The following is a 22328-nucleotide window of genomic DNA, read 5'->3' on the forward strand; positions in this document are numbered from 1 at the left end:
AAAACTTAGCTGAGTACATATATTGTTCATGCAGAGTATCACAACGAACAAAAAGGCCAAGTAATAAAGTACAGTCTGTGTCACTTTATGCTGAATCAACGGTATTGATGCAGCTGTTTGGTTCCACCGAAACATCTCCAATATAGTCGTGCATGACAAGTGGCAATCTGGTCTCAAATTCAGATTACCATTCGTCATAAACAGGTTGTGTCTAGCAAATGATTTCAACTGGTGAATTATTTTCCATATCTAATTCATCAGTCATCAACCAATCATTTTATTTACAAGTACAAAAGTAATTAGGTATCACCTGATGTGGAATTTTTGGATAACTTCATAATTATAGCAGATCTTTGCCAATTTTTAACATAACTAACCGTAGCCCAAGACGATTCTCAGCGAAAAATATATTCTGTCAAGACCGGGAATTGAACTCGGGACCTTTCGGTTATGCGCTGGCTGCCAGCTACCTCACTAGCCTATATATCTTGCTTTTAATCTTACTTGTATTCGTCAAACTTGGTCCCCTCCTGAATTTGCATCACCTTATATAAGAGTTAAATCAAATTATTCATATTTCGGTTAGGTCTTCCAATCGAAACTCTACCCGAATTGCTCAGTCTTGACAAAATATATTTTTCTTTGAAAATACTCCTTGGCTTCTTTTGAGCAATATAAATAACTTAATCTCTCTTTAAACAAGTGCAATTGACTCTAATGATCGGCTCTGAGAATAAACGCGTCTAGACGATTTCTCTAAGTACCTCTTATCGACCGCAACAATAAAATCAGAAATAATTAAAAAATAGTATCACAAATAATAGAATGTTAAAATTAAAGAAGCCTCACTTTAAGGTGATTGATCACTTGTTGAACGTAGTCGATACACAAAATGGACTAATGTTGGCCTATCAACAGGTTATTCCCAAGAAGCAAGTGATTTACTTGATAGCAAACTAATTACAATTACTATCTATTAGCCAATAAATTTTTTTAGACTTTAACACTTTAGTTTTACTTTCAATTACCACGTGCGTGTATTTATTAATTGTAATAGCCATGTCTATTAATTTACCAACCTTACACGGAAAAAAATTTCATAGAAAAATTCCCATGCTCGTCACTATAAAACGAGTGCAACTGACGAGAAATGAAATTTTTCTAAAACAAATTAGGAAAAACTTTATTGACAAATAGTCATTTTTAACACAGCATAGGAAAAAATTTCATAGCATCCTCGTCTGTAAGAGATTCTTAAACTTTTTCTGATGGGATAGAATAAAAATTACTTGAAATCTAATATATTTTATAATGTGGCATGGGAATTTTTCCCCTGCACTTTGGTAATTGGCCGCCACATGTATCAGGTATGTACTTGGTCCTATGTAAATAAACACAAAAAAAGAGCTGGACAACATTCGTGCATTTCCGCTATTTTTCGAGACGTGTTAGGACAGAAAGAAATAAGATTTTGTTTACGAAGTACGCGACAGTAAAATTATTTTTCGTCATACCCGCACGGAAAGTTCACTTTTCCATTGGAGAGGGGTTGAACTTTCCACGCAGGTATGACGAAAAATCATATTCAGCCCTAGAGAAGACAATTAGACTAGCTTAAACCACGTGTTTACTACCCTCGCCTTCGGCTCGGGTTGTAATTTTACACGTGGTTTGAGCTAGACTACTTTCCCTCCCTAGGTGTGAAATGTACTATAACCTTCAGAGTGAATGGGTGTACGGTGCTAAGTTCTACAACATAGTGACTGGTTTATTTAGCGTCATCATTTCATCTACAAGAATTGTCAGCATTCTTCATAAATGTAAATACTAATTGTATCATTGATTCGTCTCTTTTGACCCAATAATATTAATTACATTTATACAAAGTTATTATATGTAATATGTTTGCGTTTAAACCACAAAAAAATGATTGTATTTATAGGCAAATAATTACAAATTAAATAATTAAAAATTATTATTACAAATTTTTTCTAGACTGGCATGGTAATTTTTACCTTATTGGTATGGGAATTTTTCTACTGCGTTTGATATTATTTACTCAGCCGATAAGTTGCACCCAGATTACCAGAAAGCATGGGAACTTTTCTTAGAAAATCGAAATAACAATTCTAAGAATTTTCGCTCCGTGTATAATTGGCTAATGAAGGGCGCACAGCCTAAACAACTAGACTTTTGACCTTAGAAAGTGGAAGTTTTAACAGAGCATTCTTTCTACTCATGAATAATAGCTAAGGGTGATGTAGCCAACAGATTAGAGTGTTGGAGATTTACATACTTCGTCCAAATACACTTCAAAGATAAGCTAGTTCAGTTGGACTGACTATGGTGTGTGTACATCCTATTCGATGGCACATAATTAAGTTAGATCTTATTTCACTTCTACGAAAAGACTCAATCATGACATATTAAATGGAAAACTAATACTGTAAAATAAGCTCAAGTATTTGATTAATTCTCGTGTGTCACTTAAGGCTCCAAAGGAGACAAAGAGATTCCATCAGCTTTAATTTTAAAGAATGCCGTATTTTAATTATAAGAGAAGCTGGAAAATTGAGAATTATAAGATTTTATTATGAAAAATCTTATTACAATATTTGTTCCTGAACACGGCGTCTAAGTCCATATTTTCATACACCGAGCTCCAAGACTATTCATCCACAACAAGAAAATAATGAGCCGAAAAATCCAGGAGATTACATGCTGTAATAATTTTAAACTCATTGTTTTAAGAATTAAAGAAGCAATTCTTGTTGTTCATTAACAAGTTCCTTCATTATCTCTTTTAACGTTTAAATTATCATTCCTTCGAGTGGGAGCTGATTTGCATTTTAATAATTATTATCTATTGTGAACTAAAATTAGAGAATTTAAAGTTAGGTAATAAGTGATGATTGATTGAATGGCGTGTTGACGTTGGAGAAATTAACATAAATAATTCATAACATAAGCAATCATTTTGACACCAAAGATTGTTACAGTTCTAAATTCTTCATAACAATACATTTTCGGCTCTATCGAAATTGCCGAATTTCACGCTTAAAGATTTGCAATCTAATTAACGGTGATTTAGTTGACGAAGCTTTTTGAAAACACTCGAATCAATGGTTGACTGATTCTTGTCAACAAAATCTTGTAAAACGCAACAAATAACTTGTTTCTAATGTTGAGCATCTATTAAGTCATTTTATCTCAAATGCGCTTTTAATTAAATGTTTCACGTAGTTTCGAAATCTTCTAGTTTAAAGTTTAATGCGTCTGTGACTATTGTGATACATTCTAATATAATATGATTCAGAGGGAAATAAAAGTAGCATTTTCGGCAATTGTAAAAGACATCTGTAGATAAGGCTTAGAATTTTAAATTCGGCAAATGTTCACAGTGTTTTCTCGGACTATAAGGCTTACATAGCTGTCGTAATAACTGAAATGTCCGAGACCAGGCATTAAAAGTAACCTGTCCAAGAGGGATTTATTCGGAAGACAGTAAAAACAACCGTTTGAAACTAAGGACCCTAAGGCTGACCTCTGTCTCAGGATGTTTCAATAAGACATCATGTGTAACATTGTTTATTTCCAATAAATTTTCTTTCACTGAAATCAAAGCAAAATTTATCCTACCTTATCTACGTTTAGAGAACTGGAGATTTTGTTTGCAATATTAAAAAGAAATTGTTTGCTAACTTGGACTTTTTACGTTGATTTTTATGCTCTTGCATTTTCGGGGTTTATTCGAGCTTTTTACGGAGTTTACTCATCTTTGGTTGAATGACTCTATTGTAACATCATAAAATAAATCTCGTGCGAATTTTCCATCTTTTAAGTAGCAAATTGACCACTCCTAAATACAGGACCTAAAGTTAAAACCCTAGAGTTTAATTAAATTAATTAACAAGAGTGTAAGTAGATAATAAATTAGTCTACGAAGACAGCCGATTATTCACTTCGATAACTTGTGAACAAAGTAAACGATCAAAAGTTCAAAACTACCTCAAGCAGCTATGAAGTACTTTTAGGCCTGATTATGTGCTATTATAGGCCTTCATATTAGAGTATTTTCGTATTGATCTTGACCTACTTTCCTCTCCGTTTTCCTGCGGTCAACAACCTGTAGAGACCTTGCCCTCATTCCATTGCCCGAATCTGAATTCACCCTCTTGTGTTATATCACATCAGACGTCTTGGAAATTAAGCGGACCATAGCCATCAATTAAAGCTAAATTGAAGGTTTACATTTAATAAGGTGGTAAACATTACAGGCAAAAGCATTTGTAGACTACTCTTCCAATAAAGAACTGTTTCACTTCTTGGAAATACCTATCATAACGGTTTGTATTTTGAGACAATAAAAATTGACTGAAATTGACTCGAATTCTTTATTTATATCACCTTGTAGACATCGAAATTCCCTAAAGTATAAAAATGATAGAGTTGATGTGAAATACGGTATTCTTAGAGTTAAGAATCCCAGTTAATAACAATAAATCTGTTTATGCTCATAACTTTCCAGGGATAATTAATTTAATAAGTGGAACTAAAACTTACGACCAAGGTAGATGTTTTATGTCCTTCAGAATCATTAGTGTTAATTTTTAAGCAATTTAGCGCACGTGTGGGTTCAGGAATTTATAGGTGGGTGAAGATATGCGGGTGGTCACTTTTATTAGAAGTAATTAATTTTAAAACTAAAGTCATTAAAGAGACTTTATTGCTATTATTGCATAAAATACGTACGATACCATAGCGTTTTATAGAAAAACATTAGTGCTAATAAAATTCTAGTAATAATAAAAAGATGGTATTTCAATGATAAAATAAGTACATCAGACGTAGGGGCATAAAGTGAGCAGCATGCTATGTAGAGAGGACAGTCTATCAACGTAATGGATAGAAAATGTAAATAAAATTTTTATGTACCTGTAATATTTTTTTTACACTAAAGTGGATGAAATATGGAGAGTATGATTAATATATTTTATTCGTAACCCAGTTAGTTTGGACTTATAACCGAGTTTCTTGAATTCAATTTAGAAAAAGTCATCGCACTACTCTATTTGGTTTGTTGCTCCAAACTGGCTGTAGTAACAGACGAATTCGAACAATTTAATTATGAACTTTTCAGTGAAGAGTTTTAGTAATGGATCCGATTCTGCGAATTCCCTAGAGTCGACGACGACAGTTTCCAGTGGACATCTGTGTGTGTGTAAGTATGTACGGATGAGGATATGTTTGTACGTGCGTTCGAAATTAGTTTCCGTCTCGATTATTTCGAGAAACAAAAATGAAATCGACGTAGGACTAATTGCATCCAACAGGTAATTACACGACTTAGAACTGATTAGGTTTCCAGCAGAATCAAAAAACTGAAAAAAAAGGTACACTAGCTAGAACTCATCATTTTTCTCATTGAAAAGTTAGGCATGGACCTTTCGGGTCGCACTCAGACTACTGCAGAGCACTGATATTTTATTTTCGGGATCAGCCAAAGAATGATAGATGGTCAACAATGTGTCAAAACTTTTCCTTTCTATTTTGAATAATTTATATTGTCTAGATGCTAACAGTAGAGATTGAAAATGCCGACACGAAAATTGTTTCCAAAAGTGAACCAGCTGTGCTCGATTGAAAACCAATCCTATAAATTACGTCAAATGAACTGATACTGTCAAAGGACCGGAGCTTATTGAAATGTGGATAGATGATGGGTAATTATCCAAATACCCTTCCTCTGTCCCGCTCTGTCCACACAGTTTCGTATGGGCACGTTTTTTTCCGGAAAAAGGTGTTGCGACCAAGACTTGAACCTGGATCCCCCAAGTTTGTGTGTTAGGTGCTTTACCACTTAAGCTATCGCAATACTTTAATTACTACTTTCCTAAAAGTATCCATACTTATCATGGTCCGACGAGAGCTCTGCCGCCCCTAGGGAGCTCTTGAGGCCTTGAATTTAATTAAATTTAGTAAATAACTTAATTAGCAAATGCAGCTGAAAGATTTCTTTTAGATATTCATCAGATAGTTTTCTAATCCTTTCATATTTAGAAAAATTCCCATTTGATCTTCGGTGACTTTCAAGTCCATTAATCCCGAAATGACAATCGAGCCTAGCTAACAAGTTCATTCAGTATTGCACTTGGGTGAATAATAATAATATACCATAATTGGATTATTATACTTAAAGAACACACATGAAAGTCAGCGATATGTTGTAGTAAACAAGCGACTTAATAGTTGATTGGCTTTACAAAATCTGGGACCAATCTCGTAATTTGAAGTCTATGTTCAGACGTCCTAATAGTATGTTAGCTTGTTCCAAGTTTCTGAGGTTTAATTGGGCAAGTGTACTTTATTTACACTTATTTCAAGCTGTTGTTAGTTTTATCAGCAAACAGACTGCGAAATCCTGATTAAAAGCTTCTGTAAACTTGTCTATAACGTGTTCTGAATGTTAGGGTTTCATCAAAAACAGCTCTTAAACCGTAAGTAAGCAACAGTTACAGTATAGAGACACGGTAATGTCTCGTCAGGCTAAAAGGCGGCAATTTATGCTTGGCGCACGGATATAATCGTATTTCTTGATATGTCGTGGATACATCAGTCTTGATGTTTTGTAGATATCATACATTTTGCTGATTAAATGTTTATCAGCAATGTACATGAGTTGAAAGAATAAAGGTCTTCGGAAGGACTTATTTGTAGCTCAAGTGGCTCAGAATGAACGAATTGTTTTTTGTTTTGTATTAAGATTTGTTACTTAAAAAAATTTACATCAAAGATGTGATTCCATTAGGGTGTATAAGTCATGTTGAAATAAAATAAAAGGAGTAATTCAATTACAGTATTAGTCTTTGCGTTCTCTTACCAATGTAAAAGATAACCTTAACATCTTTATTCTATGCTGTGCCTGTCGACATATCAATTGTTAAAGAAGAGTCTAGACACACTTTTAAGTGCCCTCCGGACGGACGTTTTATTCGAGCGGTTTTACATAATGAGAGCAAAGGCCTTTGCATTCGGTGCCGAATTTCAAATTAGGTTGCTAGCTCGGAGTTTTAGAGGCAGTCTTGCCGGCTGCACTGCCGAATCGTGATGTTACTGGTTGCTTTGCTGCTTGGAGGATTGCAATATAAGAGTTCGTATCCAATTCGAATATCCTAAATTCAAGTTAGGCGCCAAATCGGATACCACATTAAGCCTACGTTGGGAATGTAAAGCTTGTCCGTATTGGGACCAAATAAGAGAAGCCTACTTAGACCCTTCTGTTTTATGCACGAGTCTGTTAATTTAATAATTCCGACCTTAAACAATTCGCTATGTATACTTTTCTAGAAATATGCTTAAGAAGCAACATATCCATCGTATAGTTCAAATTAATTATCTCTCTAAAACACACTTGAAAGTAGATGTCTCTACTACTATATAAATTTCTGATGTCTGTCTGTCCGTGCTGATCTTCGAAACAGCTAATCCAATTGCAATTAAACTTCACGAACAAACCGAAAAAGATTTAAAGAAGATTATAGGATGTTTTTCATTGATGTGAATTGTTTTTAAGAATTGAATTTGTTGTAAACAATTAAAAATATTTTAGATTCGAATCTACGATCGCTAGCTTGCGCGCATCTTAGACCAGTGTCTTTACCCACTCGGCTGTCCGTCCAATTAAAATTGAATTAAAAGATTATTACGATGGTATTGATATGAACAGGTCCATATACATTATTTTCTAAAAGATTAATACTAATCATTATTTACTTTAAATCTCACTTATAAATAATTTGGATTGCTTAAATCCCAGGTAAGAAAATATAATTGGTTAAGCCTTAAGCCAAGCTTGTCCCAAAGCTGAAGAAAGTTGGGACAATATTGGAAGTAAGTATGGTCGAACATTGTTCCAACCATGGAGGATAACCACGTTCCAATATCATTTCAATTAATTGGGACAATATCTAAAAATAATTCTGACCCAATCCCGAAAAAAAAATCTTCATAATTTGATAAAAGAAGATTTATTTTCTAATTTTTTATCTTTCAATCAGTTTTTGTAATATTTCTTTATATATGATAAAAACAATTACAAAAAGTTTGTGAAGTTATGTCACTTCAAGCTCTAAACTTCTTTTAATGTAACATTTATTGTGTATTAATACATGTTTTTGAATAATTTCATTGATTTTTCTGGAAAAATACTCAATAAATTTCAACCAATATTGAGTCAATATTGTTTTTTTTTTCATTTTCTTCATTGATTTATGCATTGGTTCCATATTGAACGTTTTAATAAGCCAAGCCATGGTCAAATCTTGAATCTCAATGCTTGTCACACCAAGCTTGATCCAAGTCTGATCCAATTCACCACTGCAGAGCACTGATATTTTTAATATAATATGTTATTGGGATTTGAAGAAAATACTACATCGAATGAAAATATTTTATATTATCACAAATCTATTTTTGATTCATCCAAACAACTTTTGTTCTTTAAGCAATTAATGAAGCCCATGTAATAAGAGGGAGGAAAAGTAGTCAAGCTCAACTTTGTAAACATAATACGGACTTGTTGAACATTTCCCAATTAATGACTAACTGTAATATCATTTCAGTTAAGTTTATAAGGTTGTAATTGAGAAATTGTTGGGTAATAAGGAATTGGGAAAACCTTATTTCATTCTAAAAATAAATTCATCAGGGTTAGGTTGGGAATACCTATAATACTACTCAAACTCTTCCGGTCCATATCATTAAGAAATCACGATCAATCATCTTCCCAACAGGAAGCCTCTGACATGAAAAACATTATAAGAATTGACAATGGGACTTTGATTGGGCTAGCGTGAGCCATTATATGATGTTATCATCCAGCCATTACCCATGAGCCTAATGATGCTCTTTTTCGGTCCAATTTGCATGCCTCAGTGTGCCTCCTAAAGAAATGGTACAGGAAATGAAACCAATTTCTTAAATTATGAATTTATTGAAATATTGCCATTAATTCCATTTAATGAGATAAGAATTATACAAATATTAGTGAAAAAGTTCGGTGGGAGTGAATAATATTAGATATTATTTACAAATGAGATGCAGCTGGACATCAGATCTGAAACAAAATAAAATACACATGAGTTACATTCAGTAATTTATTTTCACTTTTTATTAAGTATTTTTTGCCTCCGGTCAGCATCGTCTGAATAAGCAAAAAGCATTAAATGTACTCCGTATATAAATTTTCTGTACTGGTCTAGCAATTTTTACTTATGTTTTAAATTATGATTTTCTTATAGCAGCCATCTTATTGATGACCACTATTAAAACTGTCCCCACAACAGCTACGTTTATTCATAACAACTCCTTTGTACCTGTTGTCCCTTTTGTCCTTAAAATATAGACGAAAATATCTTGTGAATTAACAGGTGTGAGGAATAATGGTGCCGGTACAATAAATCGGTCTCTGAAATTCATGGATAATGAATTTCAATTTTGATTTACACAATATTTACGATGTGTTCATCACAGCGTGACCCTAAGTGAATGACAATACATCAAACATGTATAAGATGGTCTGAAAAATATTCATAAAATATTATCATAACTATTTTTCGAATATATTAATAACCTTGAAGAAAATCAGATGTCTCTTAACTATCCTTAAATCAAAGCCTACTCAGGTTTATTCGTATGGACATAAATACTTGAATTGAACCGTGGAAAATTGATCTAGTAGAGATCCTTAAGAGGATTTCAGTTTATTGCTACCAAATGCTCCAAATGTTTATATAGTTCAACAATGTCAGTACAAGAGAAATAAATCGCAAGGTTCAACAGCCGAAATTCAACAGGTTTTGGCAATTTTCTGTTCGTGCGAACTGCGCATGCTCCAAACTTCGGCAACAACTTTTAACTCGCGCCATTCTTAAATAATACCTAATTAGAAGAAGGCAAATTCAAGATGTTATGTTGCTATAAATTCGGCCACACATTTGTGTTTCCAAAATTCTCTTTGCCAGTTGGTGTCCTTAATATAAAAAAGACTTTGAAAAAAATTCTTCAGCTTCTGAAACTTAAAAAAAACATTTTAAAAAGTACCTTATAATTTTAATCGGTCCTCAGAGCCTCAATAATTTCATCACTTAGCGTCACAATTTTACGACACATAAATCTCAATTCTGCTCGAAGTCTTTCTTTATCAGCCTGAAGTTTAATAATACGGTGATTAACACGGATCGGATGTTCTTTCCATTTATCTGCTGATTGTGCATCAATCTCGTCAAGCTCCTGTTTTATTTTGATAATTTTTCTTGCAATTTTCGTCCGATACTCGCGGGTGTTAAGTGAATCCATCGTACTTATTTTAACTGACTTTCAGACGACTGGACGTAACTCCTGAAAGTTTGCACTGCACTAGTGTCGACAAAGTGTCAGTGTTTTTATGCTCTTCCCTTTGCGCATCTTACTGCGCATAAAGGTAATTTCAGTGTAGCAACGAGAAAACTATTTTACAGCGTTTCACAGTGGATAAGGGTAATTTAATTTACCGAAGCATTTTCGGTGAAAAGGTGCTCGACACATGAATTGGTATGTTTGTGTTATCTTCACTCATTTTATGAAAACTTATGCTAATATAATATTGGTGATGTGAAATTTGAATTCTCAGAGACACATTCTTTAGTGGCTTTGCAATAAATATTTCTGAATATCTTATCAAAATTCATTGACACCGAGTGCAGCAGAAAATAAAACTATTGAGTGACTTCCGGAGCATCATTGGTGCATCCGATGAACAAGGATCGGAGTGGTAGCCATTATTTCTCACACTGCCCATGTTGTGCAAATGTTTATACTAATTCGGAACGACTTGAAAATGTTGCAATTTTAGTTCTAAATAAAACTCCAAATTGTAAAGACAGAAACTACTTTCTTCTAATTTATTTCAGTGGCTTCTAGTGTTTACATACTTAACGATATTGTTGGAGTAAAGAGGCTTCATAAAACAGGATTTTCTATTAAGTTTTTCTTTTTCTTTCACCATTTAACTAGACCAAGTTTTCGTCAACATAAGCTATGGGAATTGCAAGACATTAGATTGTAGTTTATGAAGAGTAGTTTTAATTTCAATAATGAATCAATCTCCTCAAGTCGTATATTTTACTGAATATACCGCATTTTGCAATCTTGTTTTAACAAAAGATATTTCTCATGCATCAGCAAGGTATAAATTAGCATATAAATGCGGATCTTTGCATGATGAGTACAGAAGCATCTAAGTGGATGTAAACGTTTCATGAAATGGCCGAAAAAGGAAAATGCACTTTGATGAATATCTTGTATAAGTCAACGTTTTATGGTAGAGAAGAGGGCAATGCACGACACTAAAACTAGCAATTCGCCGATGGAGTATAAAATATAATAAGGATTTTTATTGCAAGGACTTTGATATCTGATCTGTTAACATAATAGCCTCACTATTGCAGGATATAAAAACACGGATAAATTTAACTGTTTAAATCAGAACTGAGATTTTTTTTTGAAATATACCAACAAAACAAATTAAATTTAATTTTTCGGCTATTTTTTTTTCCAATTTGTACCAATTTTTACGGTAGGTAGTAGATAAAAAAACCACAGGTCAAATTAAATATCCATTACTGATTTTACAAAAATTCCTATTTGCAATAAATGTTTCTTTTCAATACAGCATCGCTCCGGTGTGAAATACTTGGTGGATACGACACGTACGTGACTAGTATTCAAAACTAAATTGTTTTCTAAAACGTTCTTAGTAATCAGTTTTTAGTCTACACGGCACATAGAACGTGATAATGTCCATGTATTTGACAGACATTTCAGCAGTGACTGTGTTATTTCTTGTAGAAGATTCCCAGAGGTCAATGACCGTTGCTTTTGAAGATCTGTACAATTCCTCATCCCCTAATGCTATAGAAATTTTTTATTAATGTTCTTGAGATGTACTTTAAAATAAGATTTACATACGACAAATAATGTTAAGACTGATTATTATTCATGTCCTTGAGTGATTAATAAAGAGAAGACAATTTTTCTCGGCAAAATCTTCACGATACCGCAAGGTTTGTTTTCACAGCTTTAAGTTCATGCAAGTTACTTGAACTTTATTAAAACACAATGCGGTCGTTACTCTGAATTCATGCAGTTCGGATTATATGAATAGTTACAGCATGCTTATGTATTACGAGTTTCAGTAGAAATTTGATCGTTCGTATAATGGAGTATTATATTAGCTATAAGAATTAAATATTAAGATGATTCCAATTCAGTAGTTGTTCGCAAGACATCAATTTAAATAGCAATCAGATGGCTCGTAAAAAATTCCAAAAGTTTTTCATTGGTTTATTAAACAGCAGAACATAAGAGTTATTACCGGTGTTGATATTTGTGTATATCTTCTTTAAAATATTGTTGGAATACTCTTAAAATTTTCTGATCCGCTTACTGCTTTGATTAAAATACACTTCGATAAACGCAAGAAAAAACTCAAGGCCTCTCATAAGTCTAGTCAAGTTATAAAATCTGTCAGTTTGTAGACTGAACACTATTCGTCAGCAAGTCTCGGCAATGGATATAGATTCGGCAAAGAAACATTTGAAAAAATATAAAAGTAGTTACTTTCATAGCCCTTAACTCAAACAAAAGCAAGACTACTCTCTTAAAAGTCTTAACAAATATTTTTCTCGAATCATTATCTACTTCTGTGAAGTATTTAAATGATAATCAAAATAATTATTATTTCCTCTTTATCTCAACTAATTGAAACATTTTTTTGTTGGCAATTGCTCTTTGTGATTAGAATGTAATTAGGAAGATTTGCCAAAGGAATCTGTTGGATTAAGTTTATGATGCATTGATAAGTCAATGGTAACAATATCAAGTGCTAATGGAGATCTTACAAAAATTTGCTATTAAATAAATGATTCTATTAGTTTTACATGGGAAGAGTTTAATAATAATATAAAATATTAAGATAATGCACCATTCAGCTCTTAAAAAACAGGGAATTGTTAAGTTTTAGCCAAATGAAAAAAAAAAAATCCTAAATAATCTTTTAAGTCAAAATTTTTTACTATTTTTTTTCAGAAACTTTTTGATAATTAAATTTTCATCGGCATAGCTGAAAATTTAGAAAGTATTTTAAACCTTGTAAAAAATTTGTAACTTGTTATCTAGCATCATTTAGATTAATTCGAAATGTTATTTTGATCAGTAAAAAAAATAATTCTTTCAGGTGTTCTGAGTCAATATATAATTCTATAGATTTTGAATTTCTGCATAGCAGAATCACGAAATCTTATCAGATTCTTTCAAGCTTCTGGTGCTTTATTATTATTGATCATCGATTAGATTAGATTTTCTTTAAGGAAGGTACATTCTTATTAACTAAGACTTATTGTACAACGCCATCTAGGCACAGAGAAACTACAGGAAATCTGTGTTAATACGGCCGGTCTTCCGAAAAGGCCCCTTCTCTTCACAGTGGTCAGAAGAAAAACCATATAGATGATTTGTCTCAGCTGGGAATTGAACCTGCTACCCATGGCGTGTCAAGCTGACGTCGTTATTTTTTATTCAAATTTAAAAAGCTATTACTATTTCGGTTTTGTTTATCATTAAATGACAATTTGTTTAGCATAAAATATATGCTAATTCTACACTAACATTCGGAAGCTTGGTTTTCAATCTTTCGCCAATCTTTAGTACAGGGCTCCGTACGCGGCCTCTATTCCATGTTTTTATACCTAACGCTATAATAGTCGGCATAGACGTTCATAAACAGGATAACATATACAATAACTATACATAGAGAATGTCATAATATTTTATTTGTTCCCTGAAATGTCGTTATGGGAACAATGCCTTGTTGTATTAACCGCAGGAGATGACGTGGTTCGTAAAATATATCAAATAAAGACCGATTGTAATTTTGACCCGAACTAATGTCTTCTTGTTTGAATGAACAAAAGCTATAAATTTCAGTTACTTATCTCCGGTGATCACGAAACGTGTTTATAAAAGAGCGTACTATAGAGTTGTCTTCTTTAGGCATTTATGTTTTCAATCATTTATTATGTCATTATCACTACGGAACATTGAGTTGTTTGCTGTGTTCATATGTAATAATTGGTAATTTCATTACCATTACTATAATTAAAACCGTAGGAACGGGATAAACATAGTAGTCGGTATTTTTAGAGTAATCGTGCCTATATTCTGGGCTGAGGAAAAAAGTACTTACCTACTTTTATGTGGTTCTCGGTACGCCTCGTGTTCCCCAAGGCCTCTATTCGGTATTACCCGAACAATGCTCCTATCCGCCACTTGGAGACGCGGCCGGTAGGTGCTCAACCAATGTTTCAGTTTATATTCCCGGGAAACCCGGGAAGTATATATGTCTACGTACTTATCCTAAGCACATAGAATCAAACGACGTTTAGATCACTTAAAGAGTCTTTGTCCTCAAACTAATTATAATAAAACAACTAAATTCAGATTGATTTTTATTAATTAAAAAGAAAAAAAATAGAAGTAGAATCCTTATCATAAAACAGCACACTTAACATGTTTTTTTTTTTAAATATAAAATTAAGTAAATATAAAAGATTTAAATGATAGAATTGTTCTGATAGAGATGTAAACGATTGAGCTGTGCCTGATAGAGTTGTAACTGACAAAGTATAAATTTTATCTTTAGAGAAATAACAAACGTTATCCGTTACAACTCTATCAAGCATAGCTCAATCGTTTACATCTCTATCGTTGAAAACTTTGGTGTTAACAAACTTATAGTAAAATCCTAAAACTAAATACTATCGTTTAGACACATGTCATGGTCATGTTTTTTTTTAGAAAAGCTTTGAATGATGGAGATAATTTGTAGCGAGGCTCATCTTCTGTAACTTCCTGGTTACGCGATCTTTTCTCCTTCTCAGCTTTCTCCAGAGCTCTTTTCAAGGATGGAGATAATTTGTAGCGAGACTCATCTTCTGTAATTTCCTGGTTACGCGATCTTTTCTTCTTCTTAGCTTTCTCCAGAACTTTTCTCAAGGATGGGTGTAGTTTATTTCGAGGCTCGTCTTCTGTAAACAATTTGCGACATAACTTCTTCTTATTCTTCTTCTCTTTTGGGGTTACTTTAGAAGGAGCTTTAGAAGTACAACATAGACAAACTGTCTTTTTTCGTCGTACTTTTTTTTGTATGGTGGAGATGTTTTCTTCTAATACAGTCATTGTATTATCTTTCATCTCTTGCTCTTTTATAATTTTCTGCTCCTGTGTGATCTCTTGTACTTGCATTATCACAGGGTTACTTTCTTGAGTAACTTCCGATGACTTCGCAGAGGCACTATTCGTATATTCGATAATTTGCGAATACTCCAGTAAATTTACCAGCTCCTCAGGATCACATATATCTTTTGGACTGAGATTTTTGACATCTGAAATGTACAATGAATGTTATAAACAGTGTTGTCTCGTATTGACCAGCCTTAAAATACAAAGATGTATACTTACTATGCGGTGAGTACAGCTTGAACGTGATAAGATTTTTCACACTTTGGGTCTTCATTTTCATAAGAAATTCACCAACATCGATTCTGAAAAGACGAGAAATAGTCATTAGTTTATATCTCATTAGATCATAAAAGTGACTTAATAATAGCAATACTCAGTTCTTCTCACTTTCTATTAAACAACGCTATCTGATGATAATTTATGTAGGAATCGATAGCAGACTTTTTACGGCACTTCTTTCCAAATGCATTCCCATCGCGCTCAAGGTCTTGCCAGTTACCCTCTATCTCGGTAATTATGGTTGCCAATTTTCCTGAAAAGTAAAAATTATTCATTAAACTCAAGTTCCACAACATAAGTGTGATTTTACATTCACATAAACAACTTACCAATAAAAGCAAACAAATTGGGGTGAACGCCTAGGCGTTGTGGGAGCCATCTATGAAACGACTCGCAAATATTATTAGTTCGTTTCGGTGACCTCCATACAGACACAACTTCGGCTATGCGTAACCATTGATTTTCTAAGTAGTTAATGAATTTATTAACATTGTCTTGGTACTCAGGATCAACTTGATTGGCTTTCTTTCTATAGAATTCGATGGCTTCCGGGAAATCTTCTTTTGGGAGCAGAGGAAGAACCCACGCTAGAGATAGAATATCTTGTACGAGGGGAGAAGAAACGCTTTTCAGGCCTAAGTCTTGCCAATGAAGGGAGATTGCCTGAAAGTAAAAAAACGCATGTAAATAAAATTTTTTTAGTTTTTACATAACATTCTCGGTTTGTATTAATACTTACTTTAGTAAAATGGAACCAGCAACCTCTGATCGTGACCCATGGCATGGTTTCTTTTACAGACTTAATAAGAGCTCTTTCGAAATCCATCATAACAGTCTTTAAGTTCTCTCTGAGTCTGGGAGCCCGCCCAAGCAAGAAATTCCAAATGCCTGTGTACAATTCAGCGGTTTGACCCGAACAGAGTACAAAGACACTAGCAATACCCTGTAGAAGAATGGAAATTTATGTAAAATATGCCATTGTACTATACAAGGAAAAAGTATTTTAGTTACATACCACGTCCATTTTCCTCATATGCAAAATAAGCAGCTGTTTGGCTCCTATGGCTCTCGGTACACACTGAAAAAAAGTAAGATGGAATTTACTCAAGAGAATAAGTATATATTGAATATTGTAAATATTTTTGAACATATAAGTTATACCTTAAAAGTACCATCCACATAAATCTCTAGACAATCATTTAAGCGTTCCAGCATAGCATTACTCGCAAAGATGACTGCACTGCTGGTTTCAGATATTGTCACCTGTCCTTGGTAAATTGCTTGAGCTGGTTCATACCCTACAAGCAAACTTCCCAAATCGCTCAATCTTTCAGGCAGCTTAGGGCGAAATTTATTTCTTTCCCTTATAATGTAAATTTTTGCACTACTTTGTAGGATAAGGTGAGCCACATCCGAATACCTGAAAAGCGTTTGTCAATTTTATTTTCTGAAATTAGTACGAAAATTACTATTGATATGTTTCTTGTTCTTTTTTTTCCTTTGAAACTATGTAAATTATAGTAAAATCATGTCCTCATTTTTAAAAACCATCCACAGTTTAATTTCGATATGACATACAAAATAAATATATATATATACTGATACTACAGTAACATCTCAAATGTTATTAGTAAAGTAAAGTACTTACTCGATTTTAAGTTTCTGGACGATAGTACTAGGTGGATCGGTACTTTTACGTGCTTGTTCTTTGAGCTTACTTTTAAATTCCTCAAACCGCTGATACTCTTGAAGAGAAGTTGGAGTATGACCATGTTCTCCTTTCACATTGATGTCCCCGTTATAATTCTTCTGAGCGGTCACTAGGCATTGCCATTGACGGTAGCGATAGCTACAGATAAAGGCATTTCCAATATCAGCCGAACGTGGATCCAAATGATAGAAGTATCCATTATGGAAATATTTCTTAGTACCTTCACGCTGACCCGGTAACTCTTGCATCTACAAATAGACACTCAACGTCAATCTATGCTTATCACTATATCACACTATACCTATTAGGTATTCATCAACATATGTATGAACTACACACACTCACCGTAATTTAAACTTATTCACTGATTTTTACACAAATAAAAACAGCATTGAAATTGCGCGAGAAAAATAATCGAATTACTAGTTTGTCACGAGACGTCTTTATCATAACACCAAGCGCGCCGAATGAGCCACAATTCGGGCCTCTGTGTTGAAATCGGCCATATCAATAGACCGTTCGGTACTTCATTATGTTTAATCGAATAAGGAGAATAATAGGTTATCAAGGTTATCCTTATCAACTTTAACGGTGACCGCTCAGTCGGTTACAACTCTATCGAACATTACATTAATTTTAATAACTACTTGTTGAGGTATGTTAGATATTTGTTTCCATGAAATGGGCATTTGTCTGAGAAGATAGACTTTAAGTTTAAAGTACCTTCCTAAAATTGATTGCCAGGTTACATATCATTTGTATGCGAGTACGGATGAAGGCATTTCTAATATTAGCTTACACTTAGGCTTTAACCATGCTCATAAAAATTCCACTTTTCGGCAACCGAGTATTTACTAATATTTACACAATTTCCACACACTCACCGTTGCTATATCGTATTGTTAAAGCGCGATTCGGAAAAAAAAGAACTCGGCCCGAGCAAGAATAATATTGAAATTACAAGTTTGCCATGAGACGGCTCTATCATGACGTCAAGTGAGCCGCTCCAACCCTGATCGGGCCTCTATTTAGAAATCGGGTCCATTATAATGAGTTGCTTTGAATGTATAATATTTCATTGATTAAGGAAAATAACCGTAAGTTTCGTGCTTGACTGTAGGAAAAATATTTATCGAGGTCACTCTTATCAACTGTAACGTTGACTGTTCTGTCGCTTACAACTTTGTCGTTGTATAATACTTTACCAAGTTGTTTTTTTTGTTTGGGTTCTTCCAAAAAAGAAACAAGTCATCAGTTTCATGAGGTTCATGATTTATTAAGTACCCATTATTTTTATAGCCATTGGCTAACGTACAAAAACCTATCGAGTTTACATTCGTCTGCGATGATTGATTTAAAGTTTTTCGTTTGTTTCAATGATTTATTTTTAAGCTTTGTAATTTTATTTTCTAACATTTATTCTACCAATGGCCTCTTATCTGCGTTTGTGACGTTGTGCGTGGGTATTAGTTTTAGCCATTATCTGCCTACATTGTCATATTTTTAGCGCATGTGCGTTAACAAGGACTAACTTCATAACTACTCAAGTGTCCCGACAGCATTACTACAAAATATGTCGAGATACGATCGTCTAGGCAACTGAACTCACATGGTGAATAACCTTGAATTTAGTGATCCGATAGCTCAGCCCGTGAGCGAGTGCGGCTTCATTCTCACACGTTTATTTTAGAATTCCGACGTCCGAATATTTCTAAAATCTTTTTTGATTGAATTTTATAACATGTTTATGGGTTCACAAATTCGGGATTTATCCATCGAATGAATATGAGTTTTGCTTGAGTTCACCGATCGGGATAGAACTCAATTTTATTAGTATCTGTTTATGTAGTATGTAGTGAAGAAGAATTAATAAAACCTGGTCTAGTCTACATATATAATATGAGAGTTCATCAAAAGGTAATCGATTAGCACAAATTCTGGTTTGATTTTGAAGGTGACTTTGTATCTAAAACCACATCGGATTTTTTATTTTATTTTCTTAAATTGATAAATCACTTCAAAACTGATCTCCCAACTTGTCCCCAATCTGTTTTTTTTTATATTTGCCGACAAAGTTTAAGAAATAATATGTTTGAGATGCACAATAATCAGCTGCATTTAAATTAGGTCCAATTTAGGGTATTCGTAATAACCTACCGATGCATGGTTCTAAATATAGAATACACTTAGTCACGGCATTCCTGACCTACCGTAATTCTGCGCTAGACACCGAGTATTGATTCGCTTTATTCTATTCAGTATCAAGTGTAGTAAATTCGTTGGAAAGGTTAGCCTCTTAGCTCTGTGATTCTTTAACAAATAATATAATAAAGCTCACGAGAGTACATGTAACAGGAATATTTTTAGACATGAACAAGACTTTAAACAGCTAATCAGAAACCACCAGTAGTTCCAATAAAGTCTCCTGTGGATTTGGAGTGAATGTAAATGGGTTATTAAATTCGGAGTGAGCGACCTGAGTGAAAATAGAAATGATGGGCAAGGAAAAATGGATAAAGTTAGATAGATATTTCTTTGTATATAAGGATTAATCTTAATCATAATAGTGACTCAAATAAGGTATCGCTTTCTCAGACAGACAGCATTAGACGAGATATGCGGCACGTGCGCGAGAACCATCAACGAGTTTGCATCGCACGCCTTGTGCTGACTTCACCAGGTTGAGGTAATGTCAGCTCACTTGAGTTCCGAAGTGCATACGATTTTTGATTGATACTTTCTCTTTGCAGACATGACGCGACACTATGTAATATTGTGTCTGATTATTATAGCGACAGACGAGAACTTTTACCAGACGATTAGAGGCGTAATAGAGAGGCCTTCTAGAGTAGGTTTCATTCCAAACTTCGTATGACTTCGTTTAAATTACATTCATATTACTAGCCTACACTCGACCTATTAAGTTCCCGTCAATAGGTATAATTAAAGAGCAGCACTTCTATAGCCTTTAGTATATAAAAATATAACGACAGTACATAAATATCTAATGGCACAAATAATACTATGGATAGATGAGAATATTATTTTTATATAACAACGATAATAAGAGTCTCGGGAAAACAGGATAAAAATCATATTTCAATCAAACTAGAACATATTTCATTATTTTTTATTTTCCTTTATTTCTAACGTTGAATGTCAACGGTAATTTGAAAAATTTCACACATACACACTTATAGCACATTCATTTTAATTATTAGTTACAAAAATTTAAGAGTATTTTCAAAAAGAGATCTAAACGTTTGATTTTCGGCCGAAACCAATTTAAATAGTAATACTTACCAATTTTAAGAGCATAAAAAATAATTAGAAAGTAGGCGAGATTTATTAATTCTTAGCTGAATTATTACTTCGTGGTTACTTTGTTTTTTTCCGACTAAATAATTCTCTCATCAGCAAATCATCGAAGTGTAGGATGACAACCGTGTCAGGCATCTGAAACAAAATTTGCCGTCAGAATTTCATTTTGCTAAAGAGTGAAAGATTCTTTATGACTTTTCATTTTTTTTGACTGATTGTAACTATGAGCACTAATGTGAAAGGTTGAATTTTAGGATTGCGTTGGCGGTCTATGTCTGAATTGATTGTCTAAACAATTTTGTCTATGAAAATAAATCGACATTCGGCAAGTGGTGTTATAACAGATGGGTATTTCTTCACGTAAAAATTATCTATTACCTCATGTTTACCGGTGATAGTTATCAGCGTTCATAACGGTATCACTAATTTAGTTTAATAAAGGTTATAGCAAAGTCGACACCGAAAATTACATATATCACATGAGGTTGTTTGACGGGGTTATCAAATCATGTTCAAATCTCCTCTTTGTTCTTAAGATAAGTCTTTGTAAGTAAGTAGAACTGCATACGAGAATTTTGACACCTCACTAATCATTGCCGAAAATCAATCACTTTCTTTAATAAAAAAAAAAGGTAACTTACGTTGTTGTGGTATTTGGTAGCCAGGAACATATTTTGAGGGTTCAATCCGTTGCAATGAGAATTCTTCTTGCTTGTATTATTGCCCTCTTTAGTCATAGAGGGACCAGTGGATCCGCACGCTTCCTCCTAAAAAACGCGAAATAATAATGTAGTTACCGCTATGACATTTTGATAAATTGACTAAAAATGAAAATTAACAGATTAGATTTAAATCTCCTCGATGAAATAAATGTGAAGATACACATCTTCTGAAAAATAGGCCAACTGGTAATAGATCGTGCGGTTTTTTGTTCGTTAACGCTTCCGATTAATTGAACTGCAGACGGCGCGGCACGAGTGTCTGATATGATGGAAACCGTACAGGTGAGTACACACATTGCTACTGTAAATTAACACTGAATATTTATAAAAGTATTGCTTTAAATATTGATGCACTTACCGGTTTAGTCATATCTCGGTTCTTTGAAAAACTTGATATACTTAAATGTACAACCACGCTATTGGCTTGATGTACCGACACTGAATGAAGCTGTGTTTAGTATAAAATCGCAAGCGGTATGAAAGAGGAATATGTATATGTAGTTATATAGTTATATACTTATAATCGCTGTTGATGCAGTACCAATCACACGCCTGAGAGGTAGGAACAGGCAAACCTAATTGGCGAGTAAAGTCTGGACACGCCCGAGCCGAGCTTAAAAAAGGTCCATTCCTTGAAGGGCAAAGCTCTCGGGATGACATCATGCCCTTCACATTTACTTTTCGGCCATCCTTAAAAGTACAAAAATAAAGAAGCCAAAAAAACTAAAACCTTAGTTAGGCTTTTATCAGGAAATTAAAAAAAAACATCAGGATTAAGCAACCTCAGGCATTTGACCTTTTTATCCGTAATGTTCTAAATTATTATGTAATCGTATAATACCGTTTTTTTCCTCAATTCCTTTTAATATAACTGTTTAACATTCCTTTCAAAGGTTCAACAGATCTTATGTTCGTAATTTGCGTACTTTGACTTAGCATCAAGTGCAAATGACTCATTA

At 33.6% G+C, this 22328-nt stretch overlaps 2 protein-coding genes across 2 annotated transcripts; both read right to left on the bottom strand.

Annotated features, from left to right (window-relative positions):
- Window positions 1–14793: 14793 nt before the first annotated feature.
- LOC118071456 (uncharacterized) lies at window positions 14794–18167 on the bottom strand. Its single transcript, NM_001414595.1, has 8 exons — window positions 17264–18167; window positions 16777–17035; window positions 16631–16693; window positions 16355–16558; window positions 15945–16278; window positions 15724–15868; window positions 15556–15638; window positions 14794–15479 (listed from the first exon to the last, which is right to left on the bottom strand). Exons 1-8 carry the CDS (start codon window positions 17572–17574, stop codon window positions 14860–14862), a joined length of 2019 nt encoding a protein of 672 aa, NP_001401524.1. The 5' UTR covers window positions 17575–18167; the 3' UTR covers window positions 14794–14859.
- Window positions 18168–20513: 2346 nt separating this feature from the next.
- Window positions 20514–21920, bottom strand: LOC118071476 (uncharacterized). Its single transcript, NM_001409506.1, has 3 exons — window positions 21728–21920; window positions 21289–21414; window positions 20514–20782 (listed from the first exon to the last, which is right to left on the bottom strand). The coding sequence occupies exons 1-3, from the start codon at window positions 21737–21739 to the stop codon at window positions 20705–20707; spliced, it is 216 nt and encodes a 71-aa protein (NP_001396435.1). The 5' UTR covers window positions 21740–21920; the 3' UTR covers window positions 20514–20704.
- Between the last annotated feature and the right edge of the window lie 408 nt (window positions 21921–22328).

Source organism: Chelonus insularis, unplaced genomic scaffold, assembly GCF_013357705.1.
Source record: "Chelonus insularis isolate UGA/USDA-ARS -01 unplaced genomic scaffold, ASM1335770v1 contig_85_pilon, whole genome shotgun sequence".
Lineage (NCBI taxonomy): Eukaryota > Metazoa > Arthropoda > Insecta > Hymenoptera > Braconidae > Chelonus > Chelonus insularis.

Excerpts from the sequence above, each read along its gene's own strand:
- LOC118071476 (NM_001409506.1), bottom strand. Across the intron at positions 20,783-21,288 it reads CTACCAAATACCACAACAAC|ATGCCTGACACGGTTGTCAT; the intron begins GTAAGTTACCTT and ends ATTTTGTTTCAG.
- LOC118071456 (NM_001414595.1), bottom strand. The coding sequence starts at position 17,574 with ATGCAAGAGTTACCGGGTCAGCGTGAAGGTACTAAGAAATATTTCCAT. Across the intron at positions 16,279-16,354 it reads GCTGGTTCCATTTTACTAAA|GCAATCTCCCTTCATTGGCA; the intron begins GTAAGTATTAAT and ends TTTTACTTTCAG. Across the intron at positions 15,869-15,944 it reads CAATTTGTTTGCTTTTATTG|GAAAATTGGCAACCATAATT; the intron begins GTAAGTTGTTTA and ends TTTACTTTTCAG.